The following is a 22,482-nucleotide window of genomic DNA, read 5'->3' on the forward strand; positions in this document are numbered from 1 at the left end:
TAGAAGAATGAGATGAGATCTAATTGAGGTATATAAGATGAAGGGGATGGACAAAGTAGATGTAGAGAGGATGTTTCCTCTTGTGGGGCAACCTAGAACGAGAGGTCATAGTTTTAGGATAAGGGGTAGCAAATTTGAAACAGATGAGGAGAACTTACTTCTCTCAAAGGGTCATGAGTCTGTGGAATTCACTACCCCAGAGTGTGGTGGATGCCGGGACATTGAGTAAATTTGAGGAGATAGACAGATTTTTAATTAGTAATGGATTGAAGGGTTATGGAGAACGGGCAGGAAAGGGGAGTTGAGACCAAGATGAGATCAGCCATGATCGTATCGAATGGCAGAGCAGGCTCGAGGGGCTGAATTGCCTACTCCTGCTCCTAGTTCTTATGTTCTTACATATACTGGTCAAGGAAGTTCTTCTGAACACATTTCAGAAATTCCTCCCCTTACCCTTTGCTGCAACATTACCCCAAATTAATATTTGGGTAATTAAACACCCCAATGTCACCACTCGATAGCTCTTACACATCCACAACGAAGCAGGACCCCATTCCTTAAAGCTGAATGCACGCATCAACACATAGCCAAGGAACATACAGCAGTCCTGCTTACTGCCTTGGAAAAACAAAGTCTCAAAGACTCCAACACAATACCATGGAAGATTGAGGTCTTCCAGGCCCAGGAGAAGACAACATAGCACAGCCAGAGGATAAGTTAAGCAGCTGGCACAATAGAATGAGGCTTTGGAACTACCGCTACTGAGTAGCGAAGGACATTGGAACAGAACCACAAGAATCACAACCTACCCCTGATTCACAATGAAACATCTACCCACCAACAGCTGTAACAGTTGGTGCCTTGACAGCAATATACACTGAAATCAGAGGATTTATGAAACAAATGACCAACATCTTATTTTTTCCCCCATTCACATGCACATTTTGCCTCCTGTTCTGCACCAGGCCAATGACCTTTGCGCCCCCTCTTGGGCCATTCTCTCCATCCCTTCATCTCACCCATCTATCACCTTTCATCTCTTTCCCACCCCACCCCCCCACCCCACCCACCCACGCCCCCCCATTCATCTTACAAAAGCCTCCCTATTTGGCTATACTTTCTGCCACCTACCCTGCCAAACCCATCACAAGAAGTCGATCTTCTGCAGCATCTTTGATTCTTTCAAGACTCTCATTCTGTTTCAACCCTCTTACCTCTCCTTTTAAGCCCTCAGCTACCACGTTCCCAGTACCAACAGGGTCTCCACCAGAAACCAACTGCTATTCAGCAGCCTCTACATTGAGCACCTCATCTGAAATTATTTCCAACTCCATCTCAGTTCTCCTTTCCTTCTCTCAAACGATCCCCCCCACGCCCCCCCCTCTCCCCATATTCATGGCTATGCATTCAACCTCAACACTTCCCACGGCTCTCCTCTCCAGTGGTCTTTAACACTTCATTTCCCCAATTGCCCATATTCCACTATCCTTCAAATCAAGTTTCTTTGGATCTGTCCCTTGAAAATGCTCCCCCCAAATAACTTACCACCATACTCAAATTTCTAAACTGTCTAGCTGGTGCCCTTTCACTTACCTCTCCAGCTGTAGATTTGCTCATTCACTCCCTCATCTTTGATACATACCCCCAGCAAAGCTCTCCATCTCCCAATATAGTCATTTCCTTCAAGTGCAGCCCTCACCATTACTTCAACCTGAGTACACAACTGGCTTAGCCATCCAGCATCAGATCTGTCTTGGTTCCACACTTAACTATCCAACTGTAACCAGAACAATTCCAGCCATTGTTTCTCTTTCCACCCGTATTGTCACCTTGGGAATTGCCCAAGGATACAACGTCGGCCCCTTCCTCTTCCTTACCTACATGCTGACCCTTAGCAATATCATCCAAAGCCATGGGGCCAGTTTCCACGTGTTGATGGCATTCAGTTCTACTTCTTCACCCGTCAGGTCCTCAATTGCCTCTGCTTTCAGGCTACTTATAGAACAGACATAGATAAAATGCAACTTCTTCCAGCTAAAACCCTCATTCATGGCTTTCTCAACTCCAGACTCGATTACGCAAATGCTTTTGGCTAGCCTCCCATCCTCAACTCTCTATAATCCTTAGTTATTGCAAAACTCTAGAGCCCATATTATACTCCACATCAAGTCACACTCATCCATTGTATCCACCCTCACTAACTCTCACTGGCACCCACAGCCATACAGAGGAGACCTTCCTGCAAAGATAGGTGTGCTATCACATTAGAACAGTTGAAAGGTAACATGACTAAGAATTCCTGGTGCAATACAAACACTGAAAGATTCTTGAGCTAGTTAATGAAGTTCAAGAAACCTACTGCCTACTCAAAGACTATGCAAACAATATTGAAAGGATATCTATTTCCCCTGCCTCTCCCACCTCCCAATGTGCCTTGAAAATATCTAACACTGCTAAAATAGTCAGAGGAAGATTGAAAAATTTAAGGAGTGTTCTCCTTGGAAGAGAGATCGTTAAGAGGTGACCTAACAGAGGTATTCAAGGTGATGAGAGGTTTTGATAGAAGAGAGAAAAATTATCTCCTCTGGCAAGTGGTCATAGATTCAAAATTATTGGTCAAAGATCTACAGGGGAGATGGCAAGAATTTTTTTCCACTCAAGAAATGTTGGAATCTGGAACCCTCTATACTGGAAAAAGTGTGAAAGCCGATTTCATAAATAATTTTGAAAGGAAGCTGGACATGTACTTAAGGTTGAAGAACTTACAGGGTTGCAGGGCTAAACACGACTGCTCTTTCAACAGCCAACACAGGCACAATGTACCAAACAACCTCCTTCTGTGCTGTATGATTCTATGAAAGTTTAGTTTAGTGATACAGCACTGAAACAGGCCCTTCGGCCCACCGAGTCTGTGCCGACCATCAACCACCCATATACACTAATCCCATATTCCTACCACATCCCCACCTGTCCCTATATTTCCCTACCACCTGCCTATACTAGGGGCAATTTATAATGGCCAATTTACCTACTAACCTGCAAGTCTTTTGGCTTGTGGGAGGAAACCAGAGCACACTGAGAAAACCCACACAGACACAGGGAGAACTTGCAAACTCCACACAGGCAATACCCAGAACTGAACCCGGGTCGCTGGAGCTGTGAGGCTGCGGTGCTAACCACTGCGCCAAAGTTTCCAAGGTTAACATTAATACAGGACATACCTCCTTATCTACCTCCAGAGACAGAATACAGGAAGATGTTACATGTAGATAGGTAATAAAAATTATATACTCACAAAGCTAAACCATGGAAATGCTGACTTTTACTTTTGCCATTCCAGCTGGCATGGCAACAGCAGCCCGTAATTTGTACAGGCTATATCCCAGCCTGAAGAGTGACAACCAAAACCCACCAGCCACTGAAACAGCAGCAAGCACAGTACATCCGAGCACTACTGCCACTAGGTGGAATCAGTTCTTAGATTTGCCTTTAAATCCAGCTATGCAGCAAAGCTCACAACTACAATGTACCATATTTATCATGCTCCATTCAACGAATGCATTGTATGCCAATATCAATTTTTGTCAATGTTGGCCTTGTAGTTTCCTATGGAGCAGCAGAGCCAGATAGTGTGGCAAAACCCAAAAGAGAATTGGACAGATATTTGAGATTGGATTTCTGAGGGCTATTGCCCTTTGAGATCCTCCAAATGGACTGCTGGGTCTTTTCTGCTCCTGTACCTTCAAGAATGATTGACAACTGCAATAAAAAACACAGCCCATCCTTGAACGTAATCAAATACCAGATTGGTGCACAGATAGTCTTTGCCCTAGCAATCCTCATTGCTTCATTACTTTCACACCTTGAATATCAAGTTATGATCAAAAAATCTCATTAATGACATTGCCAATTTCATCATACACTGCTGGCTGGGATTTATGTATGTTTCAACATACAAAAAGGACACAAATACAAATGGAATGCTTTTCCAATAAAAGCTAATTTTTTTGCTGTGGAGCTCAAGAATTGAAACATGCATTAAGCAAATATATGTCGCAGGACCTATAATGGATTGCTGCAAACTGAACTGGGGAGGGGGGGAGAAAGCACCTGCCCTGCTGAAAAATCTAACATGTAATACAGTAGTAGGGAGAGAGCTGGAAGTAACATTTGCGCCACACAAGTGCCGGGCGACGACCATCTCCAACGAGAGAACCTAACCATCTCCCCTTGACATTCAATGGCATTACGATTGCTGAATTCCTCACTATCAACATCCTGGGGATTACCATTGACCACAAACTGAAATGAAGTAGCCATATAAATACCATGGCTACAAAAGTAAGTCAGAGGCTGGGAACCCTGCTGCGAGTAACTCACCTCCTGACTCCCCAAAGCCTGTCCTCCACCTACGAGGCACAAGTCAGGAGTGTGATGGAATACTCTCCACTTGCCTGGATGGGTGCAGCTCCAACACTCGAAGTCCGACATCATTCAGGACAAAGCAGCCGCAGCCCAATTGATTGTTTGTGGATGGGGTGCCATTCACTCCCTCCACGACCGAGGTACAGTGGCAGCAGTATCATATACAAGATGCACTGCAGCAATGCACCAAGGCTCCTTCGACAGCATCTTCCAAACCCGTGACCTCTATCACCGAGAAGGACAAGGGTAGCAAATGCAAGGCAACACCACCTGCAAGTTCCCTTCCAAGCCACACACCATCTGGACTTGGGTCTACATCACTGTTCCTTCACTGTCGCTGGGTCAAAACCCTGGAACTCCCTTCCTAACAGCAGTCTGAGTATACCTAACCCACATGGTTGCAGTGGTTCAAGGCGGCAGCTCACCACCACCTTCTCGAGGGCAATTAGGGATATGCAATAAATGCTGGCCTAGCTAGCGATGCCCACACCCCATGAATGAATGAAAAAAAGTTATCCCACCATCTTCAACAGAACCTTCAACCAGGACAGAATTCTGCAATCATCTCAGGCCTGCAACTTTCTGGACTGAGTGTCAAGCGAATTCAACAGGTTTATCGTAACTCTTCTCCCCCACAGAAATCCTCTTAACTCTTTCCATTTTCTATCTGCGTGCGCGAGTGAATGATGTTACGACAATTTCGGGATAAGGCATTTTGATCAATAAACAATTGACTTTAAAACCTACAAGAAAACCTGTCGCTGTCTGTCGATTGAAAAATAAAACCTGAAGGGACTAAACTAATAAAAATACACTTGCTGCAGTCAGGTGGTGAGTCGAACAGCGGGAACCACCCACGTGGCCATAACAATAGCTTTGTACCAATCTGGAAAGTAAGGTTCATAAATCACAAGACATGAACCCCAGATTCCACAAGTTCATCCATTACTAAGAAGTGATCAGATACTAAAGGAGAGGACAAAAGAAAGAAAAAGAATTTGGAACAGAACTTAAAGATCAGAAAGGGAAAAAGAAATTACATGAACTAAATTATCAACACAAAACCAAAAAAAGGAAAACAATTTACGAATAGGACCACTAAAGCATGAGCAAGAAAATCGCTCAGGTAATGACTGAAATGGCAGAAGTATTGAGTAGCTACTTTGCTTCAGATTTTACTGAAGATAATAGAAGACCTGTCACTAGAGGATGAGCTTAAAAAGATTGTGCTAGAATTTTAAAAAACTAATTAACAAAACAGCAAAAAGAGAATAAAACCCCAGGTCCAGATGGTATGCTGGCAGAATTGTTCCTATATAGAAATGGACAAAACCTGAGCACTATAAACCAGTCAATGTCAGTGATAGGAAAGGAGAGAGGAGCATTCAAGGAGAACCAGCACCACCTTATCAGTGTAACTGGCGATGGGCAATTAATGCTAGTCTTGTCAGCGATAACCACACCTCAATAATGAATAAAAATGTCGACTCATCTGCCATTTAGGCAAAATAGATGATCCTGTCTATTTTCCTCAAAGAACTGATTGTTCACAACTCATGATCGATTTCTAAATTAATTTCAAACTTAAATTAAATCACTTGCCCCAAGGTCACTATTTTATTCAAAGTGGTTGCAGTAATTTTGCATGCAAAAGATGTTATGAAGATGCTTCTATTTTTTAAAATATTTTTTGAGGACTTGTGTTTAAAAATTGTGGAAATTGATTCATTTGAAAGACTGAAGTCACATGTCTTAAACTAAGTAAACAGCAGAAGCTTTGCTGACAATTAGAGTTGTTTACAGAGAAATGACGTGTCAACATTTATGGTGGTCAGGTGTTTAGGGCTTTCTGACTTGGGGCATCGACTGTTTTGAATGTCAGTTGAGGTGTAAGCTTGCTAAGAGAGACAAGCCACTCTGAGGAACCCTGAGAATCCAGTGTGAGAAATAGATGCTGCAGGAAAACAGTCTGGGCAGACTTATATAGCATTTGAAAGGGTAAAGCAAATTAACTTTGATCGTTGGATGCGGGCACTAAAGGAAAGTAGAGGCCACATACGAGAACCTTGGGGAAATAATTTTCCTGGAAGAATTTAAAAATTCACTCCCTCAGTTAGTAAGAACCCATGTAGAGAACCAGACGGTTTGAATAGGCAGACAGGCAGCAGAGATCGCTGATGATTATGAGCTTGTTTACAAGCCCAAACCCTATTTCCGTCACTCCCACAAATCAAAGCAGCATAAAAGGTGGGAGGGTGAAAGGAAGGCAAGTAGCCAGGGACAAGAAGGGACAGCTGGGAATGCCCCAGGATTTCCTCCTAAGGTCAGAAAGTAAGATGCGGAGGGTGGAAGGTGAGGTCTGAAAGCCCAAGCGTTTCCATTGCCACAAGGTCAGACACCTTCATGCAGAATGCTGGAAGCTGTGAGGTAAACCTATGGGACTTACTGGAGTACACAAAGACAATGTAGAGAAAGGTAAAAAGAGTTCCGAAGAAGGGTCACTGACCCGAAACGTTAACTCTGCTTCTCTTTCCACAGATGCTGCCAGACCTGCTGAGTGGTTCCAGCATTTCTTGTTTTTATTTAAGGTAAAGAGTACGACAGATCAAGCTGTAGCTCTGACTGCAGCTGTAGGGCCAAGCACAAAACATGGTGAGAATGCGGGCAACATGAACAAGATATCGGAGAATTAGAGGGAATTCTTGTCAAAAGGAAGAGTAACTCCTTATCCCTCAAGGTGAGGCAAGTAAACCTATAGTCATACTTAGGGGTACAGGAGCAACCCAAACTCTCTTGCTGGAGAAAGGCATGACTTTTCCACCAGAGAGCCATTGAATGCCAAGGTTTTAGTGAATGGTATTGGTGGTACCTGTACCTTTGTATCGGGTGCATCTGGAGTGCGACAATGTCTGGAACGGTAACCGTACAGTCTTCCATAATTTGCCTGTAGATGGAGTTGACCTACTCCTGGGGAATGATTTGGCCAGAGTGAAGTCAGTAGCTTCTCCAGCAGTCACGGAAAGACTAAGTGAAGTCAAGGAGACAGAGCAGTTGCAGGAAAAGGTTCCAGGAATTTTTCCATCATATGTAGTGATCCGAGTAATGGTTAAACAAGTTCCATTGTCAGAGGTTAAATTGGCACCACAGTCAGATAGCCAAACATCTGAAACTTTCTTTGGGAATTTGGATAAGCTGAAGGAAGTGCACAGCAAGTCTTCTCTGATCAAGGCTCAGCAAGCCGATCCAGAGTTAAGTAAAGTGGCACAATCAACTCTAAATAAAGCTGAAGCAAAAGGGAGTTCAAGAAGGCTACTATATTAAAAACGGGATTCTGATGAGGAAGTGGAGACCTCCTCACAGACCTGCAGATGAAGAACGAACGATTGTTCACGAGATAGTGGTACCGCCCAAGTATCGCCAGGAAATAATAAGGATAGCCCATGAAATTCCTATAGCGGGAAACATGGGGATCCAGAAGCTCCAACCACCTGTAAGTTGACATTTTTACTGGCCCGGTTTTTACAAGGATGTGGTGCAGTTTTGTAAAACATGCCAGATTGTGGGAAAACTGCAACCTGCCATAAAACCAGCATATCTAATTCCTATACCAATTTTTGGGGAACCATTTGGTAGGGTGTTGGTAGACTGTGTGGAACCTTTACCAAAAACAAAAGCGGGACATTAATATATACTCACTATTATGGATACAGCTACTCCGTTCCCAGAGGCCATTCCCTCAAGTGCAATTTCTGCTAAGGTAGTGGTAGAAAAGTTAACTCAGTTCTTCATTCGATATGGATTACCGATTGAGATCCAATTGGATCAAGGTTCCAATTTTATGTCCAAAACTTTTTAGAAAATTATGAATAATCTGGGTATAACACAGTTAAAGTCCTCAGCATTACACGTACAGACACAAGGGGCTTTAGAACAGTACCTTCAAACCCTCAAAACAATGATCAGGGCATACTATTATGAATATCCCCATGATTGGGACAAAGGGCTGGAATTTCTTTTGTTTCCCACCAGGATTTATCTAATGAGTCTACCGGCTTTAGTCCTTTTGAATTAGTTTATGGATATGAGGTAAGAGGTCCTCTAAAACTAATTAAAGGTTTTTTTTTTAAGAACAGAGGAACGAATCTTCCATGTTAGATTATGGATCCGTGTTCCAGGAGCAGCTCACAAGAGCCTGCAAAGTGGCTCAGGAACACCTTAAAGCTTTCCAAACAACCAAGAAATGGGCAGACAAGCATGCCAAGAACCGAACATTTCAATCAGGTGATGTGTTAGTATTCCTGCCTTGACAGGGTGAACCGCTAAAAGCACAGTTCAGTGGTCCATATATAGAGTAGTCAAAAGAATTGGTAAAGTTAATTATTTGACTGACACCCCAGATCACTGGAAAAAGAATTGGCTGTATCACATCAATAATTTGAAACAATATCACTGCTGGGTGGAGGATAAGCAAGCACAGGTATGTCAGGTAGTGAGGATAGTGAAGGATGAAAGGGATAGTGAGGATGAGGCAGAAAGAGGCCTAGACAATTCCCAATTTGAACCTCCTACTATACGGTTAGGTAATTGTTAGGGAGATTAAACACTATGCTTTCATATCTAGATGCGAGAAGACCTAACAAGGCTACTTACAACATTCAAAAATAGTGTAACAAACAAACCAGGATATACAACCTTAGCCATACATATGGACGTAGGAGAATCCTTTCCTTTCAAACGACATCCTTATTGCTCAACTCCAGAGAAACTGGCCTAGGTGAACGCAGAAATCCAATACCACCTAACTGAACCCAGTCAAAGCAGTCGGAGCTCTCCAGTGGTGTTAGTGCATAAACCTGATGTTTCAACTAGATTCTGCATAGATTGCAGAAAGGTTAATGCAGTAACAAAGGCAGACTCCTACCTAATACCTCGCTTGGAAGACTGAATTGACAGAGTTGGCAGTGCCACGTTTCTTACCAAAATAGATCTGTTAAGAGAACCTGCCAGTATCCCTTTAATACCCTGAGCTAAAGAAATATCAGCCTTTGTCATACCAGACGTTCTTTTCCAATGCTGAGTAAGCTGAACAAAAATGCCCCAGTCACTTTCAAGAGACTAATGGACCAAGTGGCAGCCAGTGTTCCTAACTGTGTGGTTTACCTTGATGATTTGTTGGTATACAGTGACACTTGGAAGGACCATTTGGAACAACTGGAAGCTCTGTTTAGAAAATTACAGTCTGCTGATTTGGTGATAAACCTTGCCAAAAGTGAATTTGCAAAAGCACAGGTAACCTATCTAGGGCATATAGTAGAGCAAGGACAACTGTTGTCAAGAACAACGAAAGTACATGCATTGATGAAGCACCCTGCCCCCAAGAAAAACTAAACGAGAAATCATGAGATTTTTGGGGATGTGTGGTTTCGACCTAGAGCTTGTATCAAATTTCAGCACTATAGCTGCTCCAAAAGTAGTGTGGTCAGGGGAGTGCCAAGCATCTTTTGAGAGGCTGAAAGCCATTTTGATCAACGAAACAGTATTGGCTGCCCCAAATTTCACTAAGCCCTTCAAGGTAGCAATTGATGCTGGTGACCTGAGGTAGGTACAGTCCTGTTACAAGATGAAGAACTGGGCATAGAAAGGCCAGTGCGATACTTTTCCAAAAAGCTAACTCAGCACCAAAAGAAAGTCAAAAATGGAAAAAGGAACTCTGGGCTTACTACAAAGCATTTTGAAGTATATGTCCTCCACTGCTACAGAAAGACACTGGTCTATACTGATCACAACCCCCTAGCCTTTGTGGAAAAATTTAAAAACTAGAATGCCAGACTATTTTGATGGAGTTTACTCTTTCAGCCCTATCATTTAAAGGTTATCCATAACGTGGGGAAAAACAACATAATTGTTGGTGCTTTGTCTAGAATTTAACTTTGCTTTGAGTTATCAGAGTACAAAGATAGTACAGGGCATAACTGTATTAGTTACAGGTAAAGAGTGAATGAGAAGGAGTGTAAATGAGTTTTAAAATTTTTTCCATATTCTGATTTTTTTTTTAAGACAACTCTTTGTAATAAAACGCATTTAAAAATGGCGTTTCATTCCTCCAAGGATGGATGCGTTATGAAGATGCTTCCGTTTTTAAAAAATTTTTTGAGGGCTCAAGTTTAAAAATTGTGGAAATTGATTCACTTGAAAGACTGAAGCGATTTCATAGATGCTGGACTTTTTTTTTTAAAAAAAAGGTCACTGGAAGCACTTGGGACTTTGTTTAAAAACACTTACTGGAAGTCACATGTCTTAAGTGAAGTAAACAGCAGAAACCTTGCTGACTATGGGTGTTGTTTATGGAGAACTGACATGTCATGATCTATGGTGGTCAGGAGTTTTGGGCTTTCTGACTTGGGACGTGGACTGTTTTGAATGTCAGTTGGGGTGTAAGCCTGCTGAGAGAGAGAAGCCACCAGCTCATCCTTTTCCACCTCTGAGAAACCCTGGGAATCCAGTGTGAGAAATAGAGAAACTGATGCCACATTTCTCCTGAAAAGCCAGCCAGACTAATCCTCAACGTTGCCTGAAGAAAACTGCTCCAAAAAGATCTCAGTCACAGCCATCTCCATGTACCTGAATGCCAGACAAATATTTTAGATGGGTATATATTTATACTTTCATATTTCAAACTGTTAAAGATTTGCATCTTTATTGAATAAGTCTTCTTTTATAATAAATTAATAATGCGTTTATTAAAGAAACTTGGTTGGTGGATTTTATTCTGAAACTAAAATAAAAAAGTACACAATTGGCCATATCAGTAACTGGACAAAACAATTAAATATATGTTGTGACCCATGGAGAAATGGAACTAGAGAAAGACAGTGCATTCCAGCCTCAGTCGGAACAAAGAATAGTATTTTTCACAGGTGAACCCAGCTTATGGCTGAAGCTAAATGTAATTCTAACCTGCCTGCACTAGATTCAAAGCTATTATCTGAGGTTTTCAAATAAACAGAGATTAATTTTATAGTTCAGTTAATGTAAGGCAGTATATGGATTTTCAAAAAGTGTTAGGTAAAGTATCGTGTATTAATTAGGCTTGTTAACAAGGTTGGAAAAAAAAATGGCAGTAGCAGCATGGTTACAAAATTGGCTAAGGGATAGAAACCAGAGTTGTAGTGAATGGCCATTTTTCCAGACTAGGAGGTATACAGTTGAGTCCCCCAAGGTTTCGTAGTAGGACCACTTGTCACGCTCATGAGAAGTGCAGTGATGAAAATACAGAATGCAAACTAAAGAGTTATACAAAAAAAAATGACTTTTCCTTTGAAAAGTGGATAATGTGCTGCAAAATGGTCACCGAAGGTTGGGCTGACTTAACCTGTATATTCAAACTGTCTCACTGTCTGTTAGGACAAAAGGATACATTTCAAGCTAGGAGGTGTCAGTTACACCCATGCTGAAACCATCAAGAAGCATTCCTGAATTGAATAGGTTCTTCTGAAACAAAGAAGGTGTGAGGTAGCCACATCCTGGTCTAATGTGTGGTCAAAACAAGGAGAGAGCCACATGTCTCCTAATAGAGGCTGTGAGAAATTTTTACCTTAAGAGGTATCTCGCTGGATAGACAGGGAGAGATCACCGAAAAGCAGTCCAAGGGCTGTGTAAAGAAAACCAGCAAGAAACAAGGAAAGAGGTCTGCTCTGAATTCTACACTTCAACTTAGTGCAGTAGAGAAGTGAAAGACAGCACCACCTCCAGTCTGAAGTCTTAACCACCAGAGAGCGAGAGCGAGGTTTTGTGCACAAATCTTTGAAGGTGGCAGGACAGGTTAACAAAGCAGTTCATAAAGCATTTGGGATCCTGGGCTTTATAAAGAGGCAAAAGAGTATAAAAGCCAGGAAGTTATGCTAAACCTGCATAAAACACTAGTTGGACCCCAGCTGGAGTGCGGTGTCCCTATCATCGATCTGTTCGATTGGGGATGAACATTCACCTAGCACCAAGGCATCACAAAACCCAAAAGTCCAAGAGGAAGATGATCAATAGCTCATCCCTAAAGCAGCCCGAAGAAAGGAATTCCAAGTACAGCTCACAACCAATTGGGAAAATCTTCACACATCTAACTCAATTTCAGAACAGTGGGAACAAATAAAGTCAGCTGTACTAGATCATCATTGGGTTTGAGCATTATCACCAGGACTGGTTCGACAAAAACGATACTGAAATGAGACCTCCTGGAATAAAAATGAGCAGCCTTTATTGCCTGGCAGAACAACCCAAGGTTGCAAGGCGGCAGCATTCCAACAGCTCAAGGATGACACCCAAAGTTGCAGAAACACCTTCCTATTCCTCTATCAAATCCCCTTGACCACTGTGTTTCTATACTTTTCTGTGTCCCCATGCAGCAATTTAGCCCCACAGTGCTGTGGACATGTCCTAGACAGCACTCCCAAGGTGTCAGTACCTTCAGTAGTATTTAGCGCTGAAAACAGAGTATGGCACACTCTGGAGGATTACTGCACTTCCTACCCTGGTGGCTGGCCACCCACTTAGGATTCACCTGAACTCTCTAAAAGTTGCCAGGTGACCACATCCTGGAACGTGCTGAGAAACCCAGAGCTTGAACAACCGGAGGCACTTCCTGCACATGTGGTTATCCAGGACACGTGAAGCATTCTGGAAAACTCACATGGCACAGGAACTGCAGGCAATAGGTCTCAGTTGCCCCATCATTTTGCTTAAAAGTCTATCTACTAATGTTGCATATATACACATTTATATAGACACACACAATATAATAGACAAATATGCGCACGCACACGCAGTCAGTCCCACAATCCACTCGATCCCCATAGCCCTGCAAGTTTATTTCCTTCAAGTGGCCACCCAATTTTCACCACCCTTGTGGGCAGCGACTTCCAGGTTACCAGTGGCTGCGTAAAAAAAGTGCTTCCTCATATTCCCCCTGCATCTCTTGCCCAAAACCTTCAATTTGTCTCCTAGTCCTTGAATCATCAGTTAATGGGAACAGTTTTTCTTTGTCTAACTTATTTAAGCCAGACATAATTGTGCATGCCTCTTAAATCTCCCCTCAAACTCCTTTGCTCCAAGGAGCACAACCCCAGCTTTTCCAACCTAACCATGTAACTAAAATCCCCCAACCCTGGAACCAGTCTGGTAAATCTCCTCTACACCGTCAAGGACCCTCACATCCTTCCTAAAGCATAGGGACCAAAACTGGGCACAATACTCCAGTTGCGGCCTAACAAGAGTTTGGTAAAGATTAGCATAACTACCCTGCTTTTGTACTCAATGCCTCTTTTTATGAAACCCAAGATCCCATATGCTCTACTAAGCACACTCTCAATATGTCCTGCCATCTTCAAAGATCAATGCACATGCACCTCCATGTCCCTATGTCCCTGCATACTCTTTAGAACTGCGTCATTAATTATATATTGCCTCTCCCTATCCCTTCCTCCAAAATGCATCACCTCACACTTCAGTATTAAATTCCATCTGCCACCGCTCTGCCCATTCTGCTAGCCTATGTCCAGTTGCAGGCAGTTCATATCCACACTGTTTGCCACACCTTCAAGTTTGGTGTCATTGGCAAATTTTGAGATTCTACCTGCATTCCAAGATCCAATCATTTATTTACATGAGGGAAAAAAAAGCAGTGGTCCCAGCACTGACTCTTGGAGAATACCGTCTACCATCCTCCAATCTGAAAGACAACTATTTACTACAACTTGCTGGTTGTAAAATCTAGTAAAATCGCAAAGCCTCGTCCTGGTTAGGAACAGAACACCATTTCCCAAACCATTGATATTTTCAGTGCATTTCTTCCATGAGAATAGACCCGGACAGCAATAAATAAGCCAGCTGATTCTGGTCTGCCATTAAACATTTCTCAAAGAGGAAAACCATTTTTGGGTCCCTATGGATGAGTTTTTATTCAGACCTGAACAGAACTCAGTAAGTTGAACTACCCTTCTAATTTAACATTTCTTGGCATTCAGAGCAGCTCTATTTAGGAGGCTTTCGCTACAAATATAGAAGCAAAACTCAAGAACCTCCAGCATTTTTAGCACAAGCTCAATTAATTTTCTTTTCAGACTCATTACACAAAAAAACTTAGATGTGAATGCCATTCCTTCCTCAAGGTACCAGCCTTAACTGCTTTTCATTTAATGCCTTTAGTTGTGTGCAAAGACTCTAAGCTACTATACCGTTTTAGTCTCAAACATTGAGGCAAGCCTCATTTCCTGAGAATGCAAAATTGGAATAAAATACCAGTCAACTGAACTTTCTGAATAGAACAGTTTTTAACAACACTGCTCTGCAACCCCGGTAAATATGAGCAATGTTTCCAATGGATTAGCAAACGGAATCAGGCCACAACTTATTGATTTATCAACTTAAATGAATATTTACCTGAAAACTGATTTCGACACAGCTTTGGAGAGGACAGGGTTTCTTCACCTTGTTCTGTTGATTGAGCCAGATATTCATGAAGCTTCTGCACTAATGTATTCAGCTTGCTTTCACTGTAAAAGTAAGTTAAAGTATTTTTTAAAAAGTGCCATGTTGCTAATTTATTTCCATTTCTTCAGAATGCAATTATAGACACCCAAACATAAGCAGCTATTGGGCAGCAGAGGAAAGCAAAAAACCATTCTAGCAGTCAGTGACAGAAAAGCATTATTGAGAGCTTAGAGGTAGGTTACCAGCCTGACCACTTGGTCAGAAAATGCTACACGATGGGTGTCAATTTCAATTTTGGGGTTTTCCTCCACAACTATTTAATTTTATGCCTTTACAAGTCTGCTTAATCTTGAGAAATTACAATTACTATATTTCCTGTACATTTTATACTGGATACAGTCTATTACTATGCCATCTTACAGTCTTCAAATTGGATATTAAACAAAAACAGATTTTCAGGCTGAAAGTAGTATATTTATTTACCATCAAAATATCAATACGGACATCTCCCACAAGCAACTTGGTTTAATAGAACTTATACAACTATATATTTTCATAAAACATATCTGTCAATGGACACTTAAATGCACAAAATATTTGCAACATATGTTGAATACATATGTTGCGGTTGTGGGAGGCCAATCATCTCAGCCCCAGGACATTGCTGCAGGAGTTCCTCAGGGTAGTGTCCGAAGCCATCTTCAGCTGCTTCAATGACATCCCCTCAATCATTCGACATTCTTGCTCCCTGTGCGGATAACAGCAGGAACTGTAGGGAGGATGAGCAAACTGACCATAGCACCGTAGTACAGGGAGCCATTCAAGTGGGGGGAGAATAAAGAGAAATGTGGTCGGGGATGGTACAGTTAGGGGCATAGACACTGCTCTCTGTGGCCATGATCGAGAGTCCCAAAGGCTGTGTTGCCTACCTGGTGCCAGGGTTCAGGATATCTCATCTGGGCTGCAGAGAAACTTGATGTGGGAGAGGAACGATCCAGTTGTCGTGGTCACGTAGGTACCAACGATATAGGTAGAACGAGGATAAAAGGTTCTGCTGAGGGAATATGAGCAGTGGGCCAAATTAAAAAGCAGAACCAAAAAGGTAATAATCTCTGGATTACTACCTGAGCCACGAGCAAATTGGCACAGGGTCAATAGATTAAAGAGGTAAATGCGTGGCTCAAAGATTGGCGTGGAAGAAATGGGTTCGAATTCGTGGGACATCGGCACCAGTACTGGGGAAGGAGGGAGCTGTTCCGACGGGACAGGCTCCACCTAAATCATGCTGGGACCAGAGTCCTGGCGAATTGCATACCTAGGGCTATAGATAGGGCTTTAAACTAACTAGTTGGGGGGAGGGTTCAGTTGTATGGAAAATTAGGAAGTCAAAGTTTGAGAAGGTAGGAGTGCAGGTTAATGATGAGGCTGATTGTTACCAGAAAATAGAAAAAAGGGACAGAACGTGTGATCATATTGCACCAAGAAATCGTACAAGAGTAGGGAAATTTGATAATAGAATAAACTTAAAGGCTTTGTATCTGAATGCACGAAGCATTTGGAATAAAATAAATGAGTTAATGGCGCAAATAGAGACAAATGGGTATGATTTAGTGATGATTTCAGAGACGGAATTGCAGGGAAAACAGGTTTGGGAACTGAATATCCAAGGGTACTCAGTATTTCGGAAGGACAGGCAGGAAGGAAAAGGAGGTGGTGTAGCTTTGTTAGTAAAGGAAGAGATCAGTGCTGTAGTGAAAAATGATTATAGGCACTGGAGATCAAGACGTAGAATCAGTCTGGGTAGAAATAAGAAATAGCAAGGGAAAGAAGTCCCTGGTGGGAGTGATCTATAGGTCCCCAAACAGTAGTTCTGCAGTGGGGCACAGTATCAACCAGGAAATACTGGGGGCTTGTAAGAAAGGCACAGCAATAATCATGGGTGATTTTAATATTCATATAGACTGGATTAATCAAATTGGCAAGGGTAGCCTTGAGGGAGAGTTCATTGAATGTATTAGAGATTGTTGTTTGGAGCAATATGTTGTGGAAGCAACCAGGGAGCAGGCTATTCTGGATTTGGTATTGTGCAATAAGGTGGGATTGATTAATGATCTCATAGTTAAGGATCCTCTAGGGAACAGTGATCATAGCATTCTAGAATTTCAAATTCAGTCTGAGGGTGAGAAACTGGAGTCCCACACTAGCGTTCTGGAGTTAAACAAAGGTAATTACATAGGCATAAGGACAGATTTGGCCCTAGTGGACTGGGTAAGACGACTAAAAGGTAGGACAGTTGATGAGCAGTGGCAGATGTTTAAGGAGATACTCAATTCCTCCCAACTAAAACATATTCCACAGAGGAAGAAAGATTTTAAAAGGGGGGAAAAAAAACATCCACGGCTAAGCAAGGAAGTTAAGGATAACAAAGACAAAAACTACAGCATAACATATTGCAAAGGCCAGTAGCAGGCTGGAAGATAGGGAAACCTTTAAAGATCAACAAAGGGTTACTAAAAAAGTAATAAAAAGCCAAGGTAAATTAGTAAAAAAAACTAGCACAAAATATAAAAACGGACAGCAAAAGCTTCTACAAGTATATAAAAGGGAAGAGAGTAGCTAAAGTGCATGTTGATCCTTTAGAGAATGAGACAGGGAAGCTAATAGAGGGGGAACACAGAAATGGCAGAGACACTAAATCAATATTTTGCTCAGTTTTCACTGTGGAGGACACTAGTACCATCCCAATAGTAACAACAAATACAGAGGTTATAGAAAGGGAGGAACTTAGAACAATCACCAAGGAAAAAGTACTGAGCAAACTGTTGGGATTGAAGGCAGACAAGTCCCCAGGGCCTGATGGCCTACATCCTAGGGTCTTAAAGGAAGTGGCAGTGGAGATAGTGGATCCATTGGTTATAATATTCCAAAATTCCCTGGATATGGTAAAGGTTCCAGTGGATTAAAAAATTGCGAATATAATGCCCTTATTCAAAAAGGGAGGGAGGCATAAAGTAGGAAATTATAGACCCGTTAGTTTAACATCTGTCATTGGGAAATTGTTAGAATTATTAAGGAAGTAATAACAGGATATGTAGAAAGTCAAAACGCAATCCATCAGAGTCAGCATGGTCTTATGAAAGGTAAATCATGTTTGACTAATTTGCTAGAGTTCTTTGAAGCTGTAACAAGCAAAGTGGATAATGGGGATCCTGGAGATGTAGTATATCTGGACTTCCAGAAGGCATTTGATAAGGTGCCGCACAAAAAGGTTAATACACAAGGTAAGATCACATGGTGTTAGCAGCAATTTATTAGCTTGGAGAGAGGATTGGCTAATCAACAGAAAAGAGAGTCGGGATAAATGGGTCTTTTTCTGGCTGGCAAAATTTAACTAGTGGGGTGCCACAGGGTTCGGTCCTCAAGGCCCAACTATTTACAATCTATATTAATGACTTGGATGCAGGGATAGAAGGTACTATAGCCAAATTTGCAAATGACACTAAAATAGGTGGAATAGTAAATTGCAATAAAGAAATTTACAAATGGATATGGATAGGTTAGGTGTATGGGTCAAAATTTGGCAGATGGAGTTTAATGTGGATAAGTGAGAGGTTATCCATTTTGGCAAGAATAGAATGGCAAATCATCTAATTGGAGAGAAACTTCAGAGTGCTTCGGTGCAGAGGGATCTGGGTGTCCTCATGCACGATTTGCTGAAAACTAGTAGGCAGGTACAGCAGGTAATAAGGCAAATGGAATTTTGACAATTATTGCTAAAGGAATAGAGAATAAAAGTAGGGAAGTGTTGCTGCAACTGTACAAGGCATTAGTGAGACTGCACCTGGAGTATTGCGTACAGTCCCCTTACTTGAGGAGGGATGTAGTTGCACTGGAGGCAGTTCAGAGGAGGTTCACTAGATTGATTCCAGAGATGAGGGTTTTGTCTTATGAAGAGAGATTGAGCAGTTTAGGCTTTTACTCTCGAGTTGAGAAGAATGAGAGGATATCTAATTGACGTAAACATGATGATTAAGGGGATTGACAAAGTAGATGTAGAGAGGATGTTTCCTCTTGTGGGGCAATCTAGAACTAGGTGTCAGTTTTAGGATAAGGGGTAGCAGATTTAAAACAGAGATGAGGAGAAATTACTTCTCTCAAAAGGGTCGTGAGTCTGTGGAATTCACTACCCCGGAGTGCGGTGGATGCCGGGGACATTGAGTAAATTTGAGATAGATTTTTAATTAGTAATGGATTGAAGGGTTACGGAGAACAGGCAGGAAAGTGGAGTGGAGGCCAAAATGAGATCGGCCATGATCGTACTGAATGGCGGAGCAGGCTCGAGGGGCTGAATTGCCTACTCCTGCTCCTAGTTCTTATGTATCATGAGGTTAGAAATGGGGATGTTCACTGATGATTGCACAATGTTCAGTACCATTCGCAACTCCGCAGATATGAAGCAGTCCCTGTCCGTATCCAGTAGGGCCGATTCAGATTTGGGCTGATAAGTGAAAAAAAATATTCACGCCACACAAGTGCCGGGCAATGACGATCTCCAATAAGAGAGAATCTAACCATCGCCCCATGACATTCAAAGGCATTACCATTGCTGAATCCCCTGCTAATCAACATCCTGTGGGTTACCATTGACCAAAACTGAACTGCAGCAACAAAAATACTGTGGCTACAAGAGCAGTTCAGAGGCTGGAAATTCTGTGGCAAGTAACCCAACTCCTGACTCCAATGCCTGTTCGCCAACAAGGCTCAAGTCAGGAGTGTGATGGAATATTCTTCATTTGCCTGGATGACTGCAGCTCCAACACTCAGGAAGCTTGACACCATCCAGGATAAAAGCAGCCTGCTTGACAGGCGCCCCATCCACCACCTTAAACATTCACTCTCTCCACCACCGACAGAGTGGCTGCAATGTGTATCATATCCAAGATGCACTGCAGCAATTCACCAAGGCTCCTTCGACAGCACCTTCTAAACCAGTGACCTCTTCCACCTAGAAGGACAAAGGCAGCAGACACGTCGGACCACCACCTGCAAGTTCCCCTCCAAGTCACACACCAACCAGACTTGAAATATGTTGCTGTTCCTTCATTGTCGCTGGGTCAAAATCCTAGAACTCCCTACCTAACAGCACTGTGGGAGTGCCAAAACCAGATGGACTGCAGTTCAATAAGGCAGGTCACCACCACCTTCTCAAGGGCAATTAGGGATGGGCAACAAATGTTGGCCTTGCCAACGACACCCACATCCCATGAAAGAATTTTTTTTTAAATTTGGAATTCCCCATTCCGTCATCCCAAGTGACAACTATATAAAATTTCCCCATTATAAAGCTATGTCAAACCTACAGCTTCTCATTTCTTCTAATCTGATACATCCATAGGCAATCACATCAGCCATGTTAAATGGCCTCCTCCAAAAATTCAATCAGATTATTCAGACATGACCTCCCCTTCACAAATCCATGCGGACTCTCTGATCAGCTCATACTTGTCCAAGTATTCAGCCAATGATAAATTCCAGTCACTTCCCCACAACTGAAGTTGAAGTTGAACAGACAGATCTGTAGTTACCTGGTATTTCCTTTCCTTAAAAGTGAAATCAGCAATTTTCTAATCCAACAGTCCAATTCCAAAATCTAGACAGCACTAGAAAATTATGACCAACATATTTGCAATTTCTTTTAGTACTCTGATGTGGAAATAAAAAAATCAGGTCCTGGAGACTTGTCCACCTTACATCCTATTTTCTCCATTACTTTTTTTTTTAAACTTGTATTAAATCCAGTAAGTATTTCCCCTTGTCATTCTCTTATAGCACTTATATCTTGTCGCCACACCTGAAAATGCACACAAATTATTAATTTAACAAGTTTACCACTTCTTTCTTTCTTTGGCCTCCTTGTCTCAAGAGACAATGGGTAAGCGCCTAGAGGTGGTCAGTGGTTTGTGAAGCAGCGCCTGGAGTGGCTATAAAGGCCAATTCTAGAGTGGCAGTCTTTTCCACTGGCGCTGCAAATAAAATTGGTTGTCAAGGCTGTTACACAGTTAGCTCTCTTGTTGCACTTCTGTCCTTTTTCTGCCAACTGCTAAGTCTCTTCGACTCGCCACTCTTTAGCCCCACCTTTATGGCTGTCCGCCAGCTCTGGCGATCGCTGGCAACTGACTCCCACGACTTGTGGTCAATGCCACAGGACTTCATGTCGCGTTTGCAGATGTCTTTAAAGCGGAGACATGGAGGGCCGGTGGGGTTGATACCAGTGACGAGCTCGCTGTACAATGCGTCCTTGGGGATCCTGCCATTTTCCATGCAGCTCACATGGTCAAGCCGTCTCAAGTGCCGCTGGCTCAGTAGGGTGTATATGCTGGGGAGGTCGGCCACCTCGAGGACTTCTGCGTTGGAGATACGGTCCTGCCACCTGATGCCAACGATTCTCCGGAGGCAGCGATGATGGAATGAGTTGAGATGTCGCTCTTGGCTGACATACGTTGTCCAGGCCTCACTGCCATAGAGCAAGGTACTGAGGACACAAGCTTGATACACTCGGACTTTTGTGTTCCGTGTCATTGCGCCATTTTCCCACACCCTCTTGGCCAGTCTGGACATAGCAGCGGATGCCTTTCCCATGCGCTTGTTGATTTCTGCATCAAGAGACACGTTACTGGTGATAGTTGAGCCTAGGTAGGTGAATTCTTAAACCACTTCCAGAGCGTGGTAGCCGATATTGATGGATGGAGCATTTCTGACGTCCTGTCCCACGTTCGTTTTCTTGAGGCTGATGGTTAGGCCAAATTCGTTGCAGGCAGCCGCAATCCTGTCGATGAGTCTCTGCAGACACTCTTGTGTGTGGGATGTTAGTGCAGCATCGTCAGCAAAGAGGAGTTCCCTGATGAGGGCTTTCCGTACTTTGGCCTTCGCTCTAAGATGGGCAAGGTTGAACAACCTGCCATCTGATCTTGTGTGGAGGAAAATTCCTTCTTCTGAAGACTTGAATACATGTGAGAGCAGCAGGGAGAAGATGATCCGAGTGTAGGTGCGAGAACACAGCCCTATTTCACACCACTCAGGATAGGAAGGGGGTCTGATGAGGGACCGCTATGCTGAATTGTGCCTTTCATATTGTCATGATACTTAGCAGCTTTGGTGGACATCCGATCTTTGCTAATAGTCTGAAGAGACCACGTCTGCTGACGATGTTAAAGGCTTTGGTAAGATCTATGAAAGCAACGTCGAGGGGCATCTGTCGGTCGCTGCATTTCTCCTGTAGCTGGCGAAGGGAGAACAGCATGTCAAAGGTGGATCTCTGCTCGAAAGCCACACTGTACTTCAGGGTAGACACGCTCAGCCAGTTTCTGGAGTCTGTTTAAAATGACTCGAGCGAAGACTTCCCCCACTACGCTGAGCAGGGAGATTCCACGGTAGTTGACGCAGTCACCCTTGTTCTTATGGAGGGTGATGATATTGGCATCGCGCATGTTCTTTGGTACTGCTCCCTCAACCCAGCACAGGCAAAGCAGTTCATGGAGTGCTGAGAGTATAGCAGACTTGGCACTCTTGATGATT

The 22,482-nt window shown here is 42.8% G+C and overlaps 1 protein-coding gene across 4 annotated transcripts in view; it reads right to left on the bottom strand.

The window, feature by feature from the left end:
• atrx (ATRX chromatin remodeler) overlaps positions 1–22,482 on the bottom strand; it is a 257,156-nt gene that overhangs the window by 214,080 nt on the left and 20,594 nt on the right. For all 4 annotated transcript variants that reach the window (XM_068047283.1, XM_068047282.1, XM_068047281.1 and 1 more), the window contains exon 2: positions 14,857–14,969. Coding sequence is in view for 2 of the 4 variants with exons in the window: in XM_068047281.1 (XP_067903382.1) it covers positions 14,857–14,969 (113 nt within the window). In the remaining 2 variants the exon portion in view is untranslated. The remainder of the gene's footprint in view (positions 1–14,856; positions 14,970–22,482) is intronic.

The sequence above is a fragment of the Heterodontus francisci genome, chromosome 15 (assembly GCF_036365525.1).
Source record: "Heterodontus francisci isolate sHetFra1 chromosome 15, sHetFra1.hap1, whole genome shotgun sequence".
NCBI classification, from domain to species: domain Eukaryota; kingdom Metazoa; phylum Chordata; class Chondrichthyes; order Heterodontiformes; family Heterodontidae; genus Heterodontus; species Heterodontus francisci.